At 43.2% G+C, this 23,910-nt stretch overlaps 1 protein-coding gene across 2 annotated transcripts; it reads right to left on the bottom strand.

The window, feature by feature from the left end:
• Nucleotides 1–6,463: 6,463 nt before the first annotated feature.
• VIMP (VCP-interacting membrane protein) lies at nucleotides 6,464–15,661 on the bottom strand. 2 transcript variants are annotated; one of them, XM_010845811.1, is made up of 7 exons: nucleotides 15,489–15,661; nucleotides 14,717–14,851; nucleotides 12,566–12,672; nucleotides 9,173–9,262; nucleotides 8,993–9,071; nucleotides 8,106–8,212; nucleotides 6,464–7,174 (listed from the first exon to the last, which is right to left on the bottom strand). In XM_010845811.1, exons 1-6 carry the CDS (start codon nucleotides 15,562–15,564, stop codon nucleotides 8,151–8,153), a joined length of 549 nt encoding a protein of 182 aa, XP_010844113.1. In that variant the 5' UTR covers nucleotides 15,565–15,661; the 3' UTR covers nucleotides 6,464–7,174; nucleotides 8,106–8,150. The 2 variants fall into 2 exon arrangements, with proteins under 2 accessions (XP_010844113.1, XP_010844112.1); XM_010845810.1 differs by lacking the exon at nucleotides 8,106–8,212 and having other exon boundaries at nucleotides 15,489–15,658.
• Between the last annotated feature and the right edge of the window lie 8,249 nt (nucleotides 15,662–23,910).

Here is a 23,910-nt window from a genome sequence, read left to right as displayed (position 1 = left end):
AGGGAGCTGGTTAATTTGTAACATTGGAGTCATAGGAAAAAGTTACTGGATGTTGTCAGATGACCGGCCTTTGTCACAAGATCTAAGGGAGACAAACTGACCTAATGAATCTTATGCCAAAACTATTTGTAGTATAACAGGTCAAAAGGTATATAGAACATCTTAAAAGCTGTATGTGGGTCTCTTCCTACCCTTCTGGTGTCTGGGCTAGAAGCTGTCCCTATACTTCCTGACTTTTACTAAAGCTTTACACTCCTGCAAAGACCTGAGCAACTGTTCCTTTGGTCCCAGAGAGAATTTTTTCCTTGGAAGACTACAGACCCATACCCAACACAGAATGTGGTAGAACAATGTGCCATTTAAGGCTTGCACCTCCTTATTGATTTTCTGTCTAGATGATCTGTCCATTGACGAAAAGTAGGATGTTTAGGTTCCCACTATTACTGTCTTACTGTTGATTTCTCCTTTTACGGCTTAGTATTTGCCTTATATTTTGGGGTGCTTTTATGTTGGGTGCATATATTGATTGATCTTCTTGGATTGATTTCTTGATCATTATATAGTGTCTTTGTTTATCTCTTGTAACATCTTCATTCCAGTATATTTTATCTGAGTATTGCTATTCCAGCTTTCTTGGGATTTCCATTTGCATGGAATGCCTTTTTCCTTCCCTCACTTTCAGTCTGTATCTGTCCCTAGATCTAAAGTGGGTCTCTTGTAGATAGCACATATGTGGGTCTTGTTTTTGCATCCATGCAGCCAGTCTATGTCTTTTGGTTGGAGCCTTTAATTCACTTACATTTAAGGTAATTTTCAGTGTGTGTTCCTACTGTCATTTTCTTATTTGGATTTGTTTTTATAGGTCTTTTTCCCTTCCTTTTTCACTCTGTTCTCTTGTGATTTGATGATTTAGTGTTGTGTTTGAAATCATTTTTCTCTATGTAACTATCAGACTTTTGATTTGCAGTGACCATGAGGATTTGGTATAGCGGACTATATGTAAATAAGATTGTTTTAAGGTGCTGGTTGTTTAACTTCAAATGTTTTCCAATATCCTGTATTTGTGCTCTCCTCACACTGCTAGTTTTGATATCTGTATGAGATGATTTCCTGCCTTTATGTTTGCCTCGGTGTGATCACTGGTGAAGGCAAACATAAAGGCAGGAAATCATCTCATACAGATATCAGAACTAGCAGTGTGATGGGGAGAAGGCGACGGCACCCCACTCCAGTACTCTCGCCTGGAAAATCCCAGACGGAGGAGCCTGGTGGGCTGCAGTCCATGGGGTCACTAAGAGTTGGACATGACTGAGCAACTTCATTTTCACTTTTCACTTTCATGCTTTGGAGAAGGAAATGGCAACCCACTCCAGTGTTCTTGCCTGGAGAATCCTAGGGATGGAGGAGCCTGGTGGGCTGCCATCTATGGGGTTGCACAGAGTCGGACATGACTGACGTGACTTAGCAGCAGCAGCAGCAGCAATGTGAGGGGAACCACGATGGTGTGATCACTCACCTAGAGCCAGACCACCTGGAATGTGAAGTCAAGTGGGCCTTAGGAAGCATCACCACGAACAAAGCTAATGGAGGTGATGAAATTCCAGCTGAACTATTTCAAATCCTAAAAGTTGATGCTGTTAAAGTGCTGCACTCAGTATGCCAGCAAATTTGGAAAACTCAGTAGTGGCCACAGGACTGGAAAAGCTCAGTTTTCATTCCAATCCCAAAGAAAGGCAATGCCAAAGAATGTTCAAATTACCACACAACTGTACTCATCTCACACACTAGCAAAGTAATGCTCAAAGTTCTCCAAGCAAGGTTTTAACAGTACATGAACCAAGAACTTCCAGATGGTCAGCTGGATTTAGAAAAGGCAGTGGAGATTCCTTAAAAAACTGGAAATAGAACTGCCTTATGATCCAGCAATCCCACTGCTGGGCATACATACTGAGGAAACCAGAATTGAAAGAGACACATGTACCCCAATGTTCATTGCAGCACTGTTTATAATAGCCAGGACATGGAAGCAACCTAGATGTCCATCAGCAGATGAATGGATAAGAAAGCTGTGGTACATATACACAATGGAGTATTACTCAGCCATTAAAAATAATACATTTGAATCAGTTCTGATGAGGTGGATGAAACTGGAGCCTATTATACAGAGTGAAGCAAGCCAGAAAAAAAAACACCAATACAGTATACTAACGCATATATATGGAATTTAGAAAGATGGTAACAATAACCCTGTATACGAGACAGCAAGAGACTGTTGACGAATACAATATTGTAAAGTTAAAATATAAAATAAAATTAAAAAAAAAAAAGGCAGAGGAACCAGAGATCAAACTGCCAACATCTGTTTGATCATAGAAAAAGCAAAAGAGTTCCAGAAAAACTTCTCTTCTATTGACTACGCTAAAGCCTTTGACTGTGTGGATCACACACACGTCACACACATCAAATTTTCTGTGGAAAATTCTTAAAGAGATGGGAACACCAAACCACCTTAACTGCCTCCTAAGAAACCTGTATGCAGGTCAAGAGGCAACAGTTAGAACTGAACATGGAACTGATCCAAATTGGGAAAGGAATATGTCAAGGCTGTATATGGTCACCCTGCTTATTTAACTTATATGCAGAGTACATGATGTGAAATGCCGGGCTGGACGAAGCACAAGCTGGAATCAAGATTGAGGGGAGAAATATTAATAACCTCAGATATGCAGATGACACCACCCTTATGGCAGAAAGCAAAAAGGGACTAAAGAGCCTCTTGGTGAAAGTTAAAGAGGAGAGTTAAAAAACTGGCTTAATACTCAACATTCAGGAAACTAACATCATGGCATCCAGTCCCATCACTTCATGGCAAATAGATGGGGAAACAGTGACAAGACTTTTATTTTCTTGGACTCCAAAACCACTGCAGATGGTGACTGCAGCCCTGAAACTAAGACACCTATTCCTTGGAAGAAAAGCCATGACCAACCTAGACAGCATATTAAAAAGCAGAGACATTACTTTGTCAACAAAGGTCCGCCTAGTCAAGGCTATCGTTTTTCTAGTAGTCATGTATGGATGTGAAAGTTGAACCATAAAGAAAGCTGAGCGCTTAAGAATTGATGCTTTTGAACTGTGGTGTTGCAATCTGTTTTGGACTGTTGAAGACTCTTGAGAGTCCCTTGAACTGCAAGGAAATCAAAGCAGTCAATCCTAAAGGAAATCAGTCCTGAATATCCATTGGAAGGACTGAGGCTGAAGCTGAATCTCCAATACTTTGGCCATGTGATGTGAAGAGCTGATTCACTGGAAAATATCCTGATGCTGGGAAAGATTGAAGGCAGGAGAAAGGGACGACAGAGGATGAAATGGTTGGATGCCATCACTGACTCAATGGACATGAGTTTGAGCAAGGTCCAAGAGTTGGTGATAGATAGGGAAGCCTGGCATGCTGCAGTCCATAGGGTCACAAGGAGTCAGACATAACTGAACTGAACTGAGCAGTGAGCCTTTCCACTTGTAAGTTTCTTATTCCTAACTCTCCCCTGCCTCTGCTCCAAACCCTCCAAAACTAGCAGATTGGAGATCTTGGCCCAGCCTCTTATGCGGTCACTCCTTTTCCCCTAAGTTCCGGTGCACACTAGACTCTCGGTGCCCTCCAAGAGTAGAATTTCTGTTTCCCTCAGTCCTGTGGAATCCCTGAGACACAGCATGCTGACCTTCAAAGTCAGATTCTCTGGAAGCTCCTGCTTCCATTGCCAGATCCCCAGGCTGAGAATCCTGATGTGGGATTCAGACCTTTCACTCTAGTGGGAGAACTTCTATGGTACAACTGTTTTCCAGTTGTGGGTTACCCACCCTTTGGGTATGGGATTTATCGCAACTGCACCCCTCGTATCATTTTGTGGCTTGTCTTTGCATGTAGGTTATCTTTTTTGGTAGGTTCCAGCATTAATCATGGCTGTTCAGCAGTTAGTTGGTATTTTGTTTTTTTTTGTTAAGAAGGAATGAACTCTTGTCCTTCTACCCCACCATCCTTTGCTGTCTTCAGTCATTTATTTTTGTATTAACAACTGTGTGATGTTCATCTCCCTCCAACAGATAGAATGGCCCATGAGGGCAGGACGTATTTCTGTGCTGTTTATCATATCTTCTTCAGTGCCAGACTGGTATGACTGAGACTTTAGTTTTCCAGAGCACATCATTTCCCAAGTTCTTCTGATACACAGTATTTGAATTGGGGTACGCTATGCTGACATTTTGTTTCAAGCTACAAACACCAATTTGCCTAATCACTCCATCAGACATTTGTGGTTTCTGCAAGGACTACTCACATTGATTACCTTTTTGCCTTTTGTAACTTCAATATCAGCATTTAGAGCTCAGAAAGTTGAGGAAAAGCAGCAGAAGATTGACAAGAAAGGTAGGAAAACACCAGACAAGTGCAGAGCCCCAGAATTTGAGAATAGTTTTTCAAGGAGTGTACAATTACTGCAAATGATGAAAGCCAAGAATGATCCATCAGATACATGTCACCTTGAAGAGCTTTAGTGAACCAAATATAACAGCAAATGGAGGAAGAGAAATTGGAAAGAGTATAGGAAATTATTCAATAAGACTAGAAGTGCTGGGCAGGGTTGGCACAGGAGAGAAGATGAGCTGTCTTGGGAGTAAAGACCCAGAGTGTGGTGTTTCAGAAGGCAAGAGAAGGGAAAACTGCAAGAAGGGCCAATTGCTGGCAGGTCAAATAAGATGAAACGAAAAACTCCACTGAAGTGTGAAACAGGATGATCCAGGAAGAGCATCTGCAGCATTAAGCAGAGGGTGGGCAGAAACAGATGATGAATGGAGACAACTCAAAGCTTGTTCCATAGCAAAGAGCACCAGCCGGAATCACGGGTTCTGTGAATGTGATGTGGCTTTGTGCTTATATTATGATAAAGACTTGACATATTTGAGAAGCAGCTAACAGAAACAGCACAGGGGAGAATAGGAAGATAGATAAGAGTGGTCCTCGAGGAGGGTGTAGTTCCTCTTTCCAACAGAAGCAGTTGCCTTTGGCCAAGGCCACAAGTCTAGGCACCAGAAAGTTTCAACTGAAGGTTTGTGTGTCTTTCGCCCACTTACTAACGTTACTCCATGATCAGGATGGACTGGGTTATGCATCATTTAAATACACGACTACTGCCATCAGTTCCAAGTTGCAGCCCCCCCACTGCAGCATGAGGCAGTGTTCTGCCTGGTTCAGCTATCTTCTGACCCATCCCTTCTTCCCCATGGGCCTCAGATTCTGCACCACTTCTTTCAACAGGAGCACAGGACCCATCTCCTCTGGCAACTTCAGTCCACCCTTCTGAAATATTTACTGCTCTTGACTTGTAGCACACAATACTTGATAAGTATTCACTTTGCCACATGGTAGCTGTCTCATTAGATACATCAAGCTTGGTTTTCTATGACCCTGGCTGTACAGTCTTTGGCTATCAGGAACACAAGGACAAAACAGACTACAGTGATCAGGGTCTTGCACCAGTTGACCCTCTAAGCTACAGTTTCTAAAAACCAAGGTTAACTAGAAGTACCTACCTCACAGGACTGTAGTGAGGATTAACTATAAATGTATGTGCTCGGCACACAGCAAGTGCTCTTCAAACTCTATTACACAAGTTAGTTTCCTTCCCTCTTCTATTATCTCCCGATCAATTACTCACATGGCACCACCTCTCCACCACCAGTCATACTGCCAGATGCAAGGTGGGTATATACAACTCAGCGTTTCTTCCTATGTGTTTACACCTGATAATTCCTTAATTTATAGGGGAAAAAAGGAGGTTTGAGGGCAAAGTCACAGCTAATAGTATACTGAAACATGCCTTCTATTTCTAAAATGAACAGTTGATAGCTGCTTAACTAGGTATTTTCAACTACAGAAAATATTTTAAAGGAAGAACTCTTAAAAGTTCGTTTATATCCTACAGGGAATCAATCTCTCTGGACATAAATTAACAGACCTAGATGAAATATTTTAACCCAGTCTAAAACTTTCCATTATTCTTTCTCATGATCTTGACATGAAGCAGGGATCAACAAATTACAGGTGGCAGGACAAATCTAGCCCGTAAGATAAATATTTTTAAATGTATTTAATAATTCTTTAAAAATTAAAAAAATATAGACTGTGCTGCCTGTCAAGCCTAAAATCTTTACTACCTGGCCCTTTATAACATACTTCACAGAGACTCTGGATAAGGACGTAAGAAATGAGTGTGAGACAGAGGACTCACAGGGCTTCCAAAAACCCCAATGACCCCTGAGGTACTTACAGGCAAGATGTTTCTTTGCCCTATTAATGCAGAAACTCAACTCCAAGTGTCCGGTTTTGTGGATAAACCCCCAGGAGCCCTCCAGCTCTGAAAACCACTGCAGCTGTCCCACTTTTCATGCTCACTGAGGTGAGCAATAATGAGAAGAGAAAGTAAATTTTATTAACGGGAGGTTATGAATGATAAAAAGCTGTATTATGTTAGACAGACAAATTCAAGTGCATAAAGAAATTTCTTTAAATTTAATAAAGATACTGAAAATGTTCTGTCTTTTTTTTTTTTTTAATATTTACAGTCTCTCTTTTTTTAAACAGTTCTGTACATATAAATTTACAGAACAACCCCATCAACTGTCTGCATCAGTAATCCTTGCTGGTGGGCTCACCATTTACAAGGAAGACATCATTCAACGCAAGCTGTCACAGAGACTGTCCTACCAGCCAGGACCTCTTAACTTGAAGGATCATTGCCAGGTCTCTTTTACCAAGATCACCAATCACCTGGAAGCCCTTAGCTACCAACTAACAAAGACCTGTGAAATCAATGAACAGTCACTGCTTCAGTGCAGCGTGACTAACTGCAATACTGCCTAGTGGCCATGTCCACACCCTATGCTGCCTTCAACCCTTGAAGTCATCAGTGTAGTTAAGAACAGAAAGAAAGCCCCTCCCCCTGGCTAATCACTGTGAAAAGCGTGCGTAAGACAATTGAGTTGAGGGTTAAGGATTCATCTTGCTAATGTCAAAAGTGACACTAACAAGATTCTTAGCCTCATCCACCAGATGAGGGTCCTCTGCGTCCAGGTCTCCAGGAACAGGTTCCACCACCTTCACCAGACAAAGGATTGTAACCTGTGATGAGATAAAGGAAGCAAAACAGTGTTGGAAACATTTCGCATCAAACAGAGGACCGTAAGCCTGATATGCAAAGCACTGCAGAGATACACTCCTACTCTCATAAACATTTTCAGAAAACTTTAAGCAACCACATGACCAAAAAAACTTTATAATGTGACTACATTATATTGCATTGTATATACTAATCTGACTTTCTATAATGTGATTGCAGTCTGAACTGACTTGAATAAAACAAGCCATTCAGCTTCTGTTTTAACTATCAAAACATGAAAATCTCCACCAAATACACAAAAAATCTGCCCCCAAAGCCTCTCAAGATGGCTAAATTTAAGTATATAAAGGTTTCTAACTGTAGTCCTTAATAAAACGAATACATTCAAGGAAGAACTGCTCAAGTTACAGAAAATAAATTATAAAAATCAAAACCGAATGGAACTTGCGGTTGCTTTCACCAGTCAGAACTGGGAAATCCACATGCCCCAGCCGCCACACTCATCCTTGCCCACTCATTAACTTCCTAAAGTTAATAGACATTTGGCGACCATTCTGCTCAGGCTTTAGAGTCAGCAAGACCTTAAATGAGGTGGTTTTGTTCCTTACTGTAGAATCTTTGGTCACCAACTCCCTGTGCCTCAGTTTCTTTAAGGCCTATAAAGACAGGCCATTCGAAGCCCCCAGCTCTGGATTGCTAGCAATGTTAGAGGCATGCACACAGCACACCATACATTCCATTTTCTACAATTGTCTCCTGAATACTACCACTTGTTGCTCTGCATAATGGCCTTAGAAGATTATTTCTTGCTGAAGCAAGAAAAAGATTTAAAAAAGCATTTTCTTTTCAAACATACCACTCCCCTATACAAGCCAGCTCTGAGTTCCTAACACAAAGGAAGGGATCAGAACCCAGCCTTTAAGGGCAACCCACCTTGTGTCCTGGCTTCAGAGAGCTCGCAGGCTTCACAGACTCCCCTCAGTCGTCTAAGAGGTTGGCCACACCTCTGCCTCTGTGGCACCTAGCCAGAGAAAACCCCTCTTCCCAGATAGAAAAAAGTATCTTCAGCCTAGAACTGGTTTCTTCCCAAAGCATTCTAATGCTTTTGCCCTCCCCTCTCTCCAGATGGAGGAGGAACTCCTGGCACATCACAAAGGGTTATTTATTTTCAGTTGTGTGGGAGTCCCATCTTCCCAAAAGTATGTGAAAGTCCTCAAGGATGGGATGGTACACACTGCTATGGTACCACCTAGAGTGCTTGGGGGTACTGCACACAGAAGGTCTCTTAATGAATATCTATCTGTTCATGCCTCCTTGAAGGAGTTATTTGTAAGAAACAAGGCAGCTCTGGCTGGAAAGGCCAAAACCCGTGTCCTAGGCCCCTTGACCCACTCATACGCAAAACAGGCAAACTACTCCTTGCCTCACTTAACTTACCCCTTACAGGACTGTGGGATCAAGTGAAAAACACTAAAATACAGCTGCAACCATCCCAATTATTTCCCGAGAGCCTCGAGTGACCTCCTTTTTCACTGCTTATCAAATGCTAACTTTTGTGAGGCCAAGGAGGTCAGAGGCCTCCTGGAAACAGGACATGCACCCACGTCCTTGCTGGAGGCTCAGGGGCAATAAAAGGGTTCAGCAGGCTGGTCATTTCTAGCCGCTGAAGGCTGTTTTACATCTGTTTCTTTTATTTAATCTTCATAACCTATACTTAGGAATTAGTCTCAGTTTACAGACAATGAATGAAGAAAAGAGAATACTGTTTCAGGTAAATTTAGCCAATTATTGTTCAGAATGCTTTAATGTTTCATACTTACCTCCTCCTCGCAAAGGCTTTCTGTCAGATTTTCGTTTTGGGATGACTGATGAAGTAGAAGGCCCAGGACTGTCTTCTTCCTGCTTGAACATATACAGGCTTAAGAATCTAGTTAAGACATTCTACTCCAGGAATCTTCACCTACTTGAACATAAGTCCACGAGGTTGAAGACTACATCACCTGAGGCTTTCTTGTATTTCCTTTATAACTTTTTCCTTCTTGCATGCTATCCCACATTTCAATCTTCTGTCTCCTTTTTTCTTCTTCAAGCTGAGGAAGAATCGCACATGATACAAAATGAATTCATAAGCTGTCATCCTTCTCAAAGAAAATATACTTTTGATAATCTGTAATTTAAATGTTCTTCAAAGTTTCACCTGCACTTTCTTCAGTTAATAAAGTAGCTGTCATCTAGTGGTGTGTGAGTTTAATTCAGATACAGAATCCTTTGCTTTTCCATACTATTAAGGAAAGCAAAAAGTATCACAGAAGAAAGAATACAGATTCTTCTTTTAAACTAGACATTTCTGGTCATGTTGAAGAACACTGACTTGAAAAGGGTCGGTGTGGCTGGCAGGTGTGCTTTGCTGCTATTTGGTTGTGTCACCTGAGGAAAGTTACTTAACCCTTCAACTTGGAAGGCTGTGAGGAACCAATGAGAGCAAATCTGAGAATTCTCTGCAAGTAAGGTACTATGGGAACATAAGAGAAAACTAATCTCAGTAGAAAACTATGTCCAACAATGAGCACCTGAGAAACCTTGAGCAGTGAACAGGAGGGAAATACAGCGCCCGAAGTCTTCACCTTTGCTTCCCACTCCTTGAACAACTGGGTACTGCAACTCACGTGTGCACAAAGGTCACTAACTCTCTCAGTTCCTGATGCAATCCAAACCCAAGCTTCAGTTCATTCTGGTTCCGATTAAACTGCGATGCCACAAAGATATGCAAGAGGATGCCTTAGAAAGCACATACCCAGAAATTTCTCAATGGTTCAGGGTCCATCACTGCTAAACCCAAATGCCTGTCCCTTCATGCCTTCACTGTCTGCAAGTACAGGAGGTTAAGGAAGAAACTGCTTCTTAATCTGAAAGCTGTTTTATGTTTATAGCCAACATGGAAAACACCAGAATGGTACATCAGTGACAAATTCTGAGACCACATACAAGAGAGCTGACTGAACTATGAGACAGGAAGACTGTTACTTTTCTTAAGTATACAGAACCATGTTGACTACACTAAAGTCTGTGACTGTGCAGATCACAAACTGTGGAAAATTCTTAGAGAGACGGGAATACCAGACCACCCTACCTGCGTCCTGTAAAACTTGTATGCAGGTCAAGAAAGATAGAATCAGACATAAACAATGGTCTGGTCCAAAACTTGGACAGGAGTACATCAAGGAGATACGTCACCCCGCTTATTTAATTTCTATGCAAAGTACATCATGGGAAATGCTAGGCTGAATAAGCACAAGCTGGAATCAAGATTGCCAGGAGAAATATCAATAACCTCATATATGCAGATAACACCACCCTAATGGCAGAAAGCATCAAGAGCCTCTTGATGAAGGTGAAAGAGGACAGTGAAAAAGCTGGCTTAAAACTTAACATTGAAAAACGAAGATCATGGCATCCAGTCCCATCACTTCATGGCAAACAGATGGGAAAACAATGGAAAAAGTAATAGACCGTATTTTCGTGGGCTCCGAAAACACTGGACAGTGACTGTATCCATGAAATGAAAAGATGCTTGCTCCCTGAAAGAAAAGCTTTGACCAACCTAGCCAGTGTATTTCAGAGCAGAGAGATTCCTTTGCCAACAAAGGTCCATAATCAAAGCTACGGTTTTTCCAGCAGTCATGTACGGATGTGAGTTGGACAATAAAATTGGCTGAGTAGCAAAGAATAGATGCTTTCAAACTGTGGTGCTGGAGAAGACTCTTCTGAGTCCTGTGGACAGCAAGGAGAACAAACCAGTCAATCCTAAAGGTAATCAGTCCTGAATATTCATTGGAAGGACTGATGCTGAAGCTGAAGCTCCAATACTTTGGCCACCTGATGCAAAGAACTGACTCACTGGAAAAGACTCTGATGCTGGGAAAGATTGAAGGTAGGAGGAAACGGACGACAGAGGATGAGATGGTTGGATGGCATCACTGACTCAACAGACACGAGTTTGAGCAAACTCCCAGAGATGGTGAAGGACAGGGAAGCCTGGCGTGCTGCAGTCCATGGGGCCGCAAAGAGCCAGACACACGACTGAGAGACTGAACAAACAATATACAACCACAACTTTAAAACTCAACACAGGCTTCTATCCTTTCTCCAATTTTAGGAGGCTCACATTACAGTTTTTAAAAACAATCTTTTAAAAGCTTTTCCCCCCAGCTACATCAGCAAACTGGGTAAATGATCAGGCTGTTTTACTAACGCAAAAAAGTCAGACCCTCAAGTCATTAATTTTGATACGTAGCAGGAACTGAACTTACTCTTGGGCTCTAGAAACAAAACAATTAAATATTTCTTAAAAACTGTAAAACACTTTCTAAAGTTTTTTTTAGAAACAAACAAAAAATAAAACTGCTTAAATATAGCCTCTATGTGTATTATGCTGCCATTTCTATGGAAAAATGATATAAGCATGCGTTTATATATGAATAAAATATTTCTGGAAAAATACCTAAAATACTTCACTCTGTCCTTTCACTCTGGGCTCCAGCCACAATGTGGACACCAACCATGCACTAAGTGACCATGCAGAAAACAAAAGCCACCAGGGGTGGCAGAAAGGCATTCCTTTCTGGAAATACCAGAGACATAGGCAAGACCAGCAGGAAGACCAACTTCTCTGGTTTCCTTCTAAGGGGATAAAGAGGGGCCCAGAAACATCTGTAATAAAACCAGAAGGCGGAGCCTACACTTAGCTGCTTCAGTTACACAGACTGGGGCCAACACAGTAAGTGTGACTTCACACCTGTGAAGAGCAGCACAACCCACCTGGCTGCTCAGGTCACTTCAACAGTAGCCCCTGGTTCTTCCTCCCCATCACCTCCAGAACCGTGCATCACCCCCACAACCAAACCATGTGTTTAAGAAAAGTCTTTCAGAACTCCATCTCCTGCTCTCCATATCTACCCTAGGCGGAGTCCATTGCCACCCTCCCCTGGCTCTTCTTTAATCCACTGAAGAGTGGCCCCACCAAGTCAGGTCCTGTGAGATGCAAAGCTTGAAACCAACCATGAAGCAAGATACTGAATGTGTGTTCTGTGTCTGGTGGTACGGCTCCTGCACATAGCACACGGTTTTATGGGCAAAATACTGCTATAAGGGAACCACTTAAAAGTAAAAACATAAATGCAAGAGTATTTAAGAGTAATTATTTAAGAGCATTTCACCCCTGAACATTAAGAAATTACACAAGTAAAACATGCTGAGCAATACTTAGCTAAGTGGAAATGATTCAGCCTAAAACTGTTCCCTTTACCCACCATAATGTGAGTGCATGCACACACATACACACTTTACCAACTAAACCTCAAATATCATGTATTCAAACTAAAACCAGTACATACCTGTCTTAATTTCTCTTTATGCTTTTCAACTTGTGCATTTAATTCTTCTTGCATTTTCAAACGAGCAGCTGCTAAAGCCTCCTGTCGTTTAACAACAATATCAGGTTCTGAAAAGGCAGAAAAAAATTGGAATAAAGCACTTTGTAAACTATAAAATGGAAACTCTTGAGATCTATATTAGAAGTGTACAGAAATCAAACAATACAAAAACCTTTTTTAACATGAGTAAGTCTATCCTTCTGCATATATTTAATTACTGCCTGAAGGGGAAGGAGACTATCACATAGCCTCAGTTCAGAGTCCTTGTTAAAATACTTACAGCATCAGAAATCTCTGTTCACAACAGATTTCTGGGCTCTCTGAGCAATCCCAATTCAGAGAATCTGGCCTGGGCCCTATGATTCAAATATAAGTGGTGCGGCAGCCACAGCGAAATTTGATTTGACATCCAGGATACCTCCTAACTCCCAGCCTCTAGGCTGACCAGAATTCTAGAAATAACCAAGGGAAAGCAAGTTTTCTGATCATTAGCTATCACCTAATTAGTCTAGATATATACCAGAAAAAGGGAAAGGTATTTAGGTATTCTATTCTTGTTTCTACAGAAAAGAAAAATTCTGCCAACTAGCGTTAATAGAAATGACTGCCCCAGATATTTATTTTTATCTGGTTTATACAACAAAGCAAATTACACAAAAACACAATCAAGTTTTCTGTTTTATGCAGACCACTGTGTTTAAGGAGCACTAAGGGGAACTACACAGCAGTGTGACTAATTTTCTAAACAAAGAAACAAACTACAACTATTATGTTCACACCAGCACCATCCAAAGGATATGGGATCACCATTACCTACAGACAGTAAAAAGCAATGGAAAAAAGGTCATTTAACTGAATCCATGTACAACAGAACACAAAATAGGTATGGTTGGGTGGGTGTGGGTTTGTGTGGTGGCAGAGACGAACAGAGTTTTACTTTTAAAAATGAAACTATAGTTCTACTTTATAGAAATGTGAATTGTAACAACATTTGAAATTGCTGTTTTATTCTTAGAAAAAAAGAAATTATGTGTGGATTTTTTAAACCTAATTTTCCTAACAAAATTGTACAACACAAAGTACACCTTTCACTGCACATTTACGTTGTGCAACGCTTCCTTAAAACAAACTCTTCTGAGATGCCCATCCCATTATATTATAAATCCACTCCTCAGCTGTCAGCAGATCACAGTGACAGCAACGGCTGTACCAGGTGACTGAAGCTGTTCTCTAACCTCACCCACGTCACATTATCCCACAACTTAAGCAAGATTTACAATTGTACTTTGTTTTTTGGGATATACAGCCAACAACCAAAAATACTGAGATGATGGAAGGACCACAGGGTTTCATGGGAGAGGAGAGTAAAGGAATTTTTTAGGTCCTTCTGCTAATGACTACTATTATGCTATGATGTTTGTTTCTTCCCCAGCTTCATAACTGTGGTGACTTGGATCACTGACGATTAGCATTTATTTAATTATACTACTATTATCAAAATACTGAACATTTCTTTTGACTATGTTCTCATAAACTGTAACTTCTAACAAGTTAAAAGGCTGTTTTAGAGGGAATGAGTTTTTTAAACAGCCATGTGTAAATCTGCCATCAGGTCTGATGAGTAAGTTTTGAAAAGCAGAATGCAGTGGATGTGAGGAACTAAGGCTGAGTTTCCTGTCACTCACTAGGGTTCTAGAGATAACTGAGAGTTAGTAGGCACACCCATAGTATGCAGAAGCTTTGACGTTTTCATTTTACTCTCTCCTGTAAATAAAGAATGATGCAAGCAGAGGGTGTTCTACACATCATTAAGCAGGTTTTTCACCCCATCAAAAACTCTGAAATTAAAAAAAAACACACTACTGCAATTCACCAAAATCAACTTCAGTTTACCTCCCACACGGATTAGACTGATACCTCTTACTCGTAACAATAGACTAACTTATAAATACTACAGTAAGTACGGGTAAAGCCACGCCTTCAGTCCTCTTCCCTGGAAAATCCCATGGACAGAGGAGCTTGGCAGGCTACAGTCCATGGCCCCAAAGACTCGGACACAACTGAGTGTACACGCGTGCACATGCTCATACACACAAACACACACATACTAACCCAGAGCAGCGGCAGCTTGATCTAAGTGCCTCTGCCTCAAGGCCCTCAACCGGGTGGAAAGCTTCTGAAACACCACGTAGAGAAGGATGCAGCTGAAGACGATGTACCAGCCGTAAGTGGCCAGCAGGGAGCCCACTGAAAAAAATAAAAGTTTTCAAGAAACTAAAAATGACACTTCCACCGAGCTTTCCTAGCGGAAGACTTCCTAAGAAGGTAGTTAAAACAGCGAGAAGTACAATCCAGGGATCCCTTAGAAGGTGCTTCTCAGCCCTCTAGGGAATCGGAGGGGCAACCCCGGGGCAGGCGGGGCACGTCAGCCGGGTTCTGAAGGATGACGGAGTGTGTCCGAATCAGGAAGGGAAGGGCTTTAACGATCCAGGCAACGTACGGAAAAGGGTAGCCGCGGGGGGCTGGCACAGGGCAGAGTTTGGGGGCGTGCGCAAGGGCGCGGTGGTGGGGGAAGCGCGGCTTGGCGGCAAACGTCAAGGACCCTGTGAGCCCAGTAAACCGCGACCCGGAAGGGCTTGAACCGCCTGTGTCGCGCGAGATAAAGGACTCGGGCAAACAAGGGCCGACAGCAAAGCCCAGGGAAGCCGGGCTCCGGGCGAGCCTCCGCGCGCGCCTTCGGCCCACCGCCCAGGCCTGCTGGTACCGGCCGCGTCTGGCCTCCGGCCGGCCCAGCCCACAGCGCCCTGGAGAACTACTCACTGAACATGGCGGCGAGCCGGCGATGAGGGCGCGGCCCCGCGGCCCGCGGCGCGCGCCCACTCACCCGTGACGTGAAGGAAACGCAGCCCCTCGGTCTCGAGGGTGGGCCGCGCGGACAGCTGATCCCCGTCCCGCTCCATGGCGACGCAGCCCCGGCCAGACCCGCGCCGCACACGCCCGCCGAGTCAACGCCGGCCTTCGCCTTCCGGCAGGCCCCTAGTACACGTGGCGCCCGGGGCCGGGTTTCCGGCCTCCCGGCCAATCGGGTGGCTAACCGGCCCGGACGCCTGGAAACGCCTCGAGGGCGTGGCCGAGGCGGGCTGAGCCCTCCGGGGCGGCACCGGGAACCTGAGGGGCGCCTTACACCCTGCGCCGCGTCGGATATTTACTCTCGTACTGATTGGACACCGAGGTCTCAAGACGTTACCTTGGGCAAATAGGATTTGCGTCCACGCCCGTGCTCGCTGGCACCTTAAGCAACTGGGACTTCGCAGATTGGCAACTCCCTGCTGTTGCGGGTTCCAGCGTACCCCTTCAGCTGCCTCTGTTACCTTTCAGAGTTGGGAAAGTCCCCGCTAACCCCCCGCCGTTCTCTCCTCCAGAATCAAAACCTCTTGGGAAAGAATTAGCGTTAACAATGGCTCCAACACGCCTTGAATCAATAATTACTAAGTATTACACGACATTACAATTATTTATAACAATGTTTTGTCTTTTCTCTGCCTGCGATGCCCTCCTCCACACCCTTCCACCCCTCTCTTGGAGCCCTACCTTAAGCACCCTCTATGGAATTTGACCTTGAGCGTATTTTGGAGGAGGATTTAAAGTGAAAATACTCCGCTGTGTCTCAAAAGAAGGGTTGAGGATTAGGAAGAGAATAATGAGCAGATAATGACTGATTCAGAGTGCTCTGCCACCTTGGTGAGCACAGACAAGAGCCTGGGGTATCCTTGGGGGATTCCACCGCTGGTTTCACTAGCAGTTTCTCAAAAGACTCACAGAACGACAATTTCAGGCTTGTGTCAGAAAACAGGAGAAGAGAAATGGGCTTCTGGAGAAAATTGGGAAATTGAGGACTCTGGATTTTATCAATTAAGACTGTGAAGACCCATTGATTTGCCTTTAGAAGTGTAGGGGAAGCCCACTGATTGAAACTGCCAACCCTGGCCAGGCACCATAGCAACAATTTTCATGAGTTGTTTTATGACGGGAGATCCTGGTAAAGAACATGGAACTAAGAAGTCACCACCAACGGGAAGAGTTTGGGAAACATCAAAAGGAGACACCATGTGTACGACTACCTCCCAGAATCGTTGTCGCTGCCATCCATCTTGCTGAGCAATGAGAGTGCAACCAGGAAGGGCTCTGAATCAGAATGCTTGGCCAAAGACAACCTGGAAATGAATCCCATCTGCCTGTTCAGTTCAGTTCAGTCACTCAGTCATCTCCGACTCTTTGTGACCCCATGGATTGCAGCACGCCAGACCTCCCTGTCCATCACCAATTCCTGGAGTTTATTCAAACTCTTGTCCGTAGATTAGGTGAGGCCATCCAACCATCTCATCCTCTGTTGTCCTCTTCTGCTCCCACCTTCAATCTTTCCCAGCATCAGGGTCTTTTCAAACAACTAAGTTCTTCACATCATGTGGCCAAAGTATTGGAGAGTTAGCTTCAGCATCAGTCCTTCCAATGAATATTCAGGACTGATTTGCTTTAGGATGGTCTGGTTGGATCTCCTTGCTGTCCAAGGGACTCTCAAGAGTTTTCTTCAACACCACAGTTCAAAAGCCTTAATTCTTCAGCGCTCAGCTTTCTTTATAGTCCAACTCTCACATCCATACATGACTACTGGAAAAACCATAACTTTGGCTAGACAGACCTTTGTTGGCAAAGTAATGTCTCTGCTTTTTAATACGCTGTCTAGGTTGGTCATAACTTTTATTCCAAGGAGCAAGCATCTTTTAACTTCATGGCTGCAGTCACCATCTGCAGTGATTTTGGAGCCCCCCCAAAATAAAGTCACTGTTTCCACTGTTTCCCCATCTATTTGCTGTGAAGTGATGGAACCAGATGCCGTGATCTTAGTTTTCTGAATGTTGAGTTTTAAGACAACATGTTCACTCTCCTCTTTTATTTTCATAAAGAGGCTCTTTAGTTCTTTGTTGCTTTCTGCCATAAGTGTGGTATCATCTGCATATCTGAGGTTATTGATATTTCTCCTGGCGATCTTGATTCCAGCTTGTGTTTCATCCAGCCCAACATTTCACATGATGTACCCTACATATAAGTTAAATAAGCAGGGTAACAACATACAGCCTTTACATAGTCCTTTCCCGATTTGGAACCCTTCTGTTGTTCCATGTTCAGTTCTAACTGTTGCTTCTTGACCTGCATACTGATTTTTTAGGAGCCAGGTCAGGCAGTCTGGTATTCCCATCTCTTGAAGAATTTTCCATAGTTTGTTGTGATCTACACAGTCAAAGGCTTTGGCATAGTCATAAAGCAGAAGTAGATGTTTTTCTGGAACTCTCTTGCTTTTTCAATGATCCAAAGGATGTCAGCAATTTGATCTCTGGTTCCTCTGCCTTTTCTAAATCCAGCTTGAACATCTGGACGTTCATGGTTCATGTACTGTTGAAGCCTGGTTTGGAGAATTTTGAGCATTACTTTGCTAGTGTGTGAGATGAGTGCAATTGTGCAGTAGTTTGAGCATTCTTTGGCATTGCCTTTCTTTGGGGTTGAAATGGAAACTGATCTCTTCCAGTCTTGTGGCCACTGCTGAGTTTTCCAAATTTGCTGGCATATTGAGTACAACAGTTTCACAACATCATCTTTAGGATTTGAAATAGCTCAACTGGAATTCCATCACCTCCACTAGCTTTGTTCATAGTGATGCTTCCTTCTGAAGGTCCACTTGACTTTGCATTCCAGGATGTCTAGCTCTAGGTGAGCGATCACACCATCATGATTATCTGGGTCTTGAAGATCTTTTTTTGTATAGTTCTTCTTATATAATTCTTGCCACATCTTCTTAGTATCTTCTGCTTCTGTTAGATCCATAATCCACAATCCATAATGATATGTTCCCTTGGTAGCTCTAATTTTCTTGAAGAGATCTCTAGTATTTCCCATTCTATTGTTTTTCTCTATTTCTTTGCACTGATCACTGAGGAGGGCTTTCTTCTTTCTCCTTGCTATTCTTTGGAACTCTGCATTCCAGTGGGTATATCTTTCCTTTTCTCCTTTGCCTTTCACTTCTCTTATTTTCTCAGCTATTTATAAGGCCTCCTCAGACCACCATTTTGCCTTTTTTGCATTTCTTTTTCTTGGGGATGGTCTTGATCACTGCTTCCTCTACAATGTCACTAACCTCCATCCATAGTTCTTCTGACACTCTATCAGATCAAATCCATTGAATCCATTTGTCATTTCCTCTGTATTATTGCAAGGGGTATGATTTAGGTCATAGGTTCTCTTATTTGCTAGCCTTTAATGACACATTCACAGGATGGATTGAAGCATTCCCTACCAGGACATAGAGAGCTGCAGAAGTCTGTAAAGCTCTGCTAAAGGAAATAGTGCCTACCTTTGGGCTGCCTTGATCACTTCAGAGGGACAATGGGCCCTCATTTACAGCCATGATATCCCAGAACCTGGCCATATGCTTAGGAATGAAATATCACCTCCACACATCATGGCAGCCTCAAGCCTCAGGGAAGGTATGCTGTGCTTAGTCACTCAGTCATGTCCAACTCTTTGTGACCCCATGGACTGTAGTCCATCAGGCTCCTCTGTCCATAGGGATTCTCCAGGCAAGAATACTGGAGTGGGTTGCCATGCCCTCCTCTCAGGGAAGGTGAAGAGAGCCAACCAGACTCTTAAAAGGGCTATGGCTGCATTATGTCAAGAAACACGTAATAAATGGACCCATATCCTACCAATAGCCCTCATGAGGGTACAGGCAGCCCCTAAATGGCCACTATTAAGCCCTTATGAAATGATATATAGACGTCCATTCTTAACTTCTGATTTTTTTTTTTTTTTTTTAATGAGGACACCAATGAACTCCTAAAACATGCAATTGACCTGGGAAGGTTTCAACAAGAACTGTGATATGGATAAAGGTCTTCCTAGACCACAGGAGGACTTAAACAAACCCCAAGTAGAGCTGGGGGACCAAGTATTAGTAAAGACCTGGCAAGAGAAAGGGAGTCCAAGCCAGATGTCTGAGAATTGGACAGGGCCATATCAAGTTGTCCTAGTAACCTCAACTGCTGTAAAAGTGAAGGGTCTATCTGCCTGGGTCCACAATTCTAGAATAAAACCCTATGGCCTTACAGGAGGGAGAGATGGGGACTGGGACTCTAAAAGCAGAGGACAACTATTCCTGTGAACCTGTTGAAGACTGCTGTTCACGTGGAACACCATCAAATCTCCCTCAGGTAAGTCAATGCATCTTATGATGTTTCTCCTCTTTCTTATCATGCCTTCCTGCACAGCTATTAACTTCTCCCTTAATGATGCATATATGCTTGAAAACCACACTGCTTCTTGACTCAGTGTAACCGCCCCTTGCTGAATCTGCATTAGCAGCAGAAGTTGGGGATATGTCCAACCTATCCCAGGGTATCATTGGCCCACCATTCCAGCCCAGCTACATGCTGTCACCCAGTGTACCCCATCTGGTCATCGCATGGCCTTTTGGGTAAAAGGGGAGAAAAACTTCATGCCTTGGTATCAGCAACAGCTGTTTTTATTTACTCCCATGATAACATCTGCAATCCCACTCAGGCCCTTATTTTCTCTCTTGACTGACATTCCCCAAGTGACCTTCCCTGTCTGTCTTAAAAGTGACTCCCCAACAGGGGTGTCTGTGGGAAATCTGGACAACTCACAATGTGGGATAACCTTCAGTGTCAGAACTGATGGAGAAAACTGGGATCTAGGAATTGCTCTAGGGTATTATGATTTAGCCCAAAGCCTGGGGATTAGAAGTTCTGGCAGAACTGACATGCTATACCTATCCATGAGCATGAGGCTCTCCTCAGTTGCCATTAACCAGTCTCAAAAAGCCATGTTTTGTTCTGGACAACCAAAAACCACACCTGATCATTCTAATTTCTAAATCAGACAGGTAACTCTGACCCCTGTCATTCCCTTGTAGGGGTCCCCACAGCTGAAAACATAACCCTATGGTGGGAACCCAAACAAAATACTCTCTACCTCGAGGACAGATCCCAGGATGCCTCACAACACTTGAACCCCTTCCTAAATGCCCTCACTGCTGTGGTTTTGCAGCAAGTATTGTGATGGTCTCCTCCCAGCTGCTAAAGGACTGCCCTTGTTCTAGTTGTAAGGCAGATGGAAACCCTGTCCCTCTTTGGTAAGGTTGTTTTGTTGCCCAGCTTGAATCCAGTCATAGTGTCTACTTCATATGTGGGGATAAAGCTTGTTTATCCCTGCCACCTTTTTGGACAGGAGCTTGCCCTCTGGGGTGTGTTGTACATGCTGTACATAGATCTGGCCTGGAATAATACCTCCTTGCCTCCACCACTATTACCCACTAGAGGTTATGTCATGCAGTGGTACTTAGCCCCCTTTTTTGGCATTAGGGCTGACTTCTGGTTTGACAGGAGCTGCCACTGAGGGAACTGCTCTATATAAATTTCAGCAGCTTTCTACCAACACTGCTGTGTCCATAGAAAAAGCTACAAGGACCCTCCAACATCTACAATCCTGGTTAGGGTCCCTAGCCACAATGGTCCTACAAAATCTTTGGACTCTGGATTTACTGACTGCAGGGCAGAGTGGCACTTGTCTCTATCTAAAGGAAGAATGCTGTTTTTATTATAACCAGTCTGGGTGGGTCCAAGAAGATATCAAGGGGCTTTTGGAACAGGCCACAGAAATCTTGGATATAAACTCGACAGGTGTATGGAGTTCTCATTCTTTCCCTTCTTGGCTCCTGCCATTTCTGGGTCCAGCGATAACTATCTTATTAGGACTCCTATTGAGCCCCTGTATACTCCAACTCCTTACAAAGTTTATCTCCCAACAGGTTCCAACAGTTCCAAACCAAACTGATGTTACTACAAGGGTTTCAGATACAGAACACCTCAACTTAGATCAGGTAGAGAGAGACTTCTGCTCTGCTAGGCAGGTCTACGCCCATGCACAGCAGGAAAAATTTACAGAAGAAAGAGACCTCTGCCCCAATTCCCAAGAAGTATCTTGAGTTTGAAGTCTCTCAGCGGGGAGTTGTTAGGGGAAGCACGCTGACTGAAACCGCCCATCCTGGCCAGGCACCATAGTAACCACTTGCATGGATTGTCTTTTGACAGGAGGTCCTGGTAAGGAACATGGAACTAATAAGCCACCACCAACTGGAGGAGTTGGGGAAAAGTCAAAAGGAGACACCACATGTCTGACCACTTCCCAGAATCTTTGTTGCTGGCATCCGTCTTGGCTGAGCAATGAATGCACCACCAGGAAGGACTCTTGAGTCAGAATGATTGGCCAAAGACAACCTGGAGATGGATCCCATCACCATAAACCCAAAACTGCAAGCCACGTGGCAGAGCAGTTCTCCTGGGTTCCCTTACCCTGCTGCTCTCCACCTGGGTGCCAATTCCAATAAAGTCTCTTCCTTCTATCAGCACATTTCTCCTCAGACAATTCTTTTCTGGTGAGACAACGGCCCACTTTTGGGGCCCTGGAGGGGGTCTCCCTTAATACAACAGAAGTAGGAATTTTATTCCCCCTGTCCTTGCTGTTTCTCCTCTTATTGAAGCAGGACATAGATGGTCTTCAGGCTTGACATTTACAACTGGCCCCCTGTTCATACTTTTGCCTTACCCAGAAGAATAACCATCATGGGAGAGTGGGGGGTCTGGATACTAAGTTCTTTTATAGAGCAGAGAAGGAGAGGAGTTGAGGAAGTAAAGACCTTATCTTGCAAATATCTCCTGAAATGGCCAACCTTAGGGAGGGAAAGTTTTAATCTCTCACAGGCAGAGAAAGCCACAATGAATGAAAACTAACCAAGTTGATAATATGGATCACAACCTTGTGTAACTCAATGAAACTGTGAGCTGGGCCATGTAGGACAGCCATGTAGACAGATGGGTCATGGTAGAGAGTTCTGACAAAACGTGGTCCACTGGAGAAGGGAATGGCAAACCACTTCAGCATTCTTGCTTTGAGAACCCCATGAACAGTATGAAATGACAAAAAGATATGACACTGAAAGATGAACTCCCCAGGTCAGTAGGTGCCCAATATGCTACTGGAGAAGAGTGGAGAAACAGCTCCAAAAGAAATGAAGAGGCTGAGCCAAAGTGGAAACAGTGCCCAGATGTGAAGGTGTCTGGTGGTGAAAGTAAAGTCCAATGCTATAAAGAAAAATATTGCATAGGATCCTGGAATGTTAGGTCCATGAATCAAGGTAAATTGGAAGTGGTCAAACAGGAGATGGCAAAAGTGAAGATTGCTATTTTAGGAATCAGTGAACTAAAATGGACCAAAATAGGTGAATTTAATTGAGATAACCATTATATCTATTGCTGGGAGCAAGAATACCTTATAAGAAATGGGGTAGCCCTCATTGTCAACAAAAGAATCTGAGATGCAGTTATTTGGGTGCAATTTCAAGAACAACAGAATGATCTCATTTCATTTCCAAGGCAAATCAGTCAATGTCAAAGTAATCCAAGTCTATGCCTCAGTCATGAATGCCGAAGAAGCTGAAGTTGAATGGTTCTATGAAGACCTATAAGACTTTCTAGAACTAACACGCACACACACAAAAAAAGATGTCCTTTTCATCGTAGAGTACTGGAATGCAAAAGTAGGAAGTTAAGAGATAACTGGCGTAACAGGCAAATTTGGCCTTGGAGTAAAAAATGAAGCAGGGCAAAGGCTAACAGAGTTTTGGCAAAAGAACGCACTGGTCATAGCAAACACCCTCTTCCAACAACACAAGAGATGACTCAACACAGAGACACCACCAGATGGTCATTATCTAAATCAGATTGATTTTATTCTTTACAGCCAAAGATGGAAAAGCTCTATACAGTTAGCAAAAACATGACCGGGAACTAGCTGTGGCACAGATCATGAACTCCTTAATGCAAAATTCAGACTTAGATTGAAGAAAGTAGGGGAACCACTAGACCATTCAGGTATGACCTAAATCAAATTCCTTACGATTATAAAGTGGAAGTGAGAAATAGATTCAAGGGATTAGATATGATAGACAGAGTGCCTGAAGAACTATGGACAGAGGTGAGTGACATTGTACAGGAGGTGGTGATCTAAACCATCTCCAAGAAAAAGAAATGCCAAAAGGCAAAATGGTTGTCTGAAGAGGCCTCACAAATAGCTGAGAAAAGAGAAGAAGCCAAAGGCAAAGGGGAAAAGGAAAGATATACCCATTGGAATGCAGGGTTCCAAAGAATAGCAAGGAGAGATAAAAAAGCCTTCCTAAG

This window comes from Bison bison, unplaced genomic scaffold (assembly GCF_000754665.1).
Source record: "Bison bison bison isolate TAMUID 2011002044 unplaced genomic scaffold, Bison_UMD1.0 scf7180017864224, whole genome shotgun sequence".
NCBI classification, from domain to species: Eukaryota; Metazoa; Chordata; class Mammalia; order Artiodactyla; family Bovidae; genus Bison; species Bison bison.
The sequence above is the reverse complement of the archived record's forward strand: the minus strand, read 5'-3'. Positions and strand labels throughout refer to the sequence as shown.

Coding starts and splice junctions, on each gene's coding strand:
- VIMP (XM_010845810.1), bottom strand. CDS start 15,564: ATGGAGCGGGACGGGGATCAGCTGTCCGCGCGGCCCACCCTCGAGACC. Junction 12,673..14,716: donor TCAAGCTGCCGCTGCTCTGG/GTTAGTATGTGT, acceptor CTGCCTTTTCAG/AACCTGATATTGTTGTTAAA. Junction 9,263..12,565: donor ATAAAGAGAAATTAAGACAG/GTATGTACTGGT, acceptor ATTCTTCCTCAG/CTTGAAGAAGAAAAAAGGAG.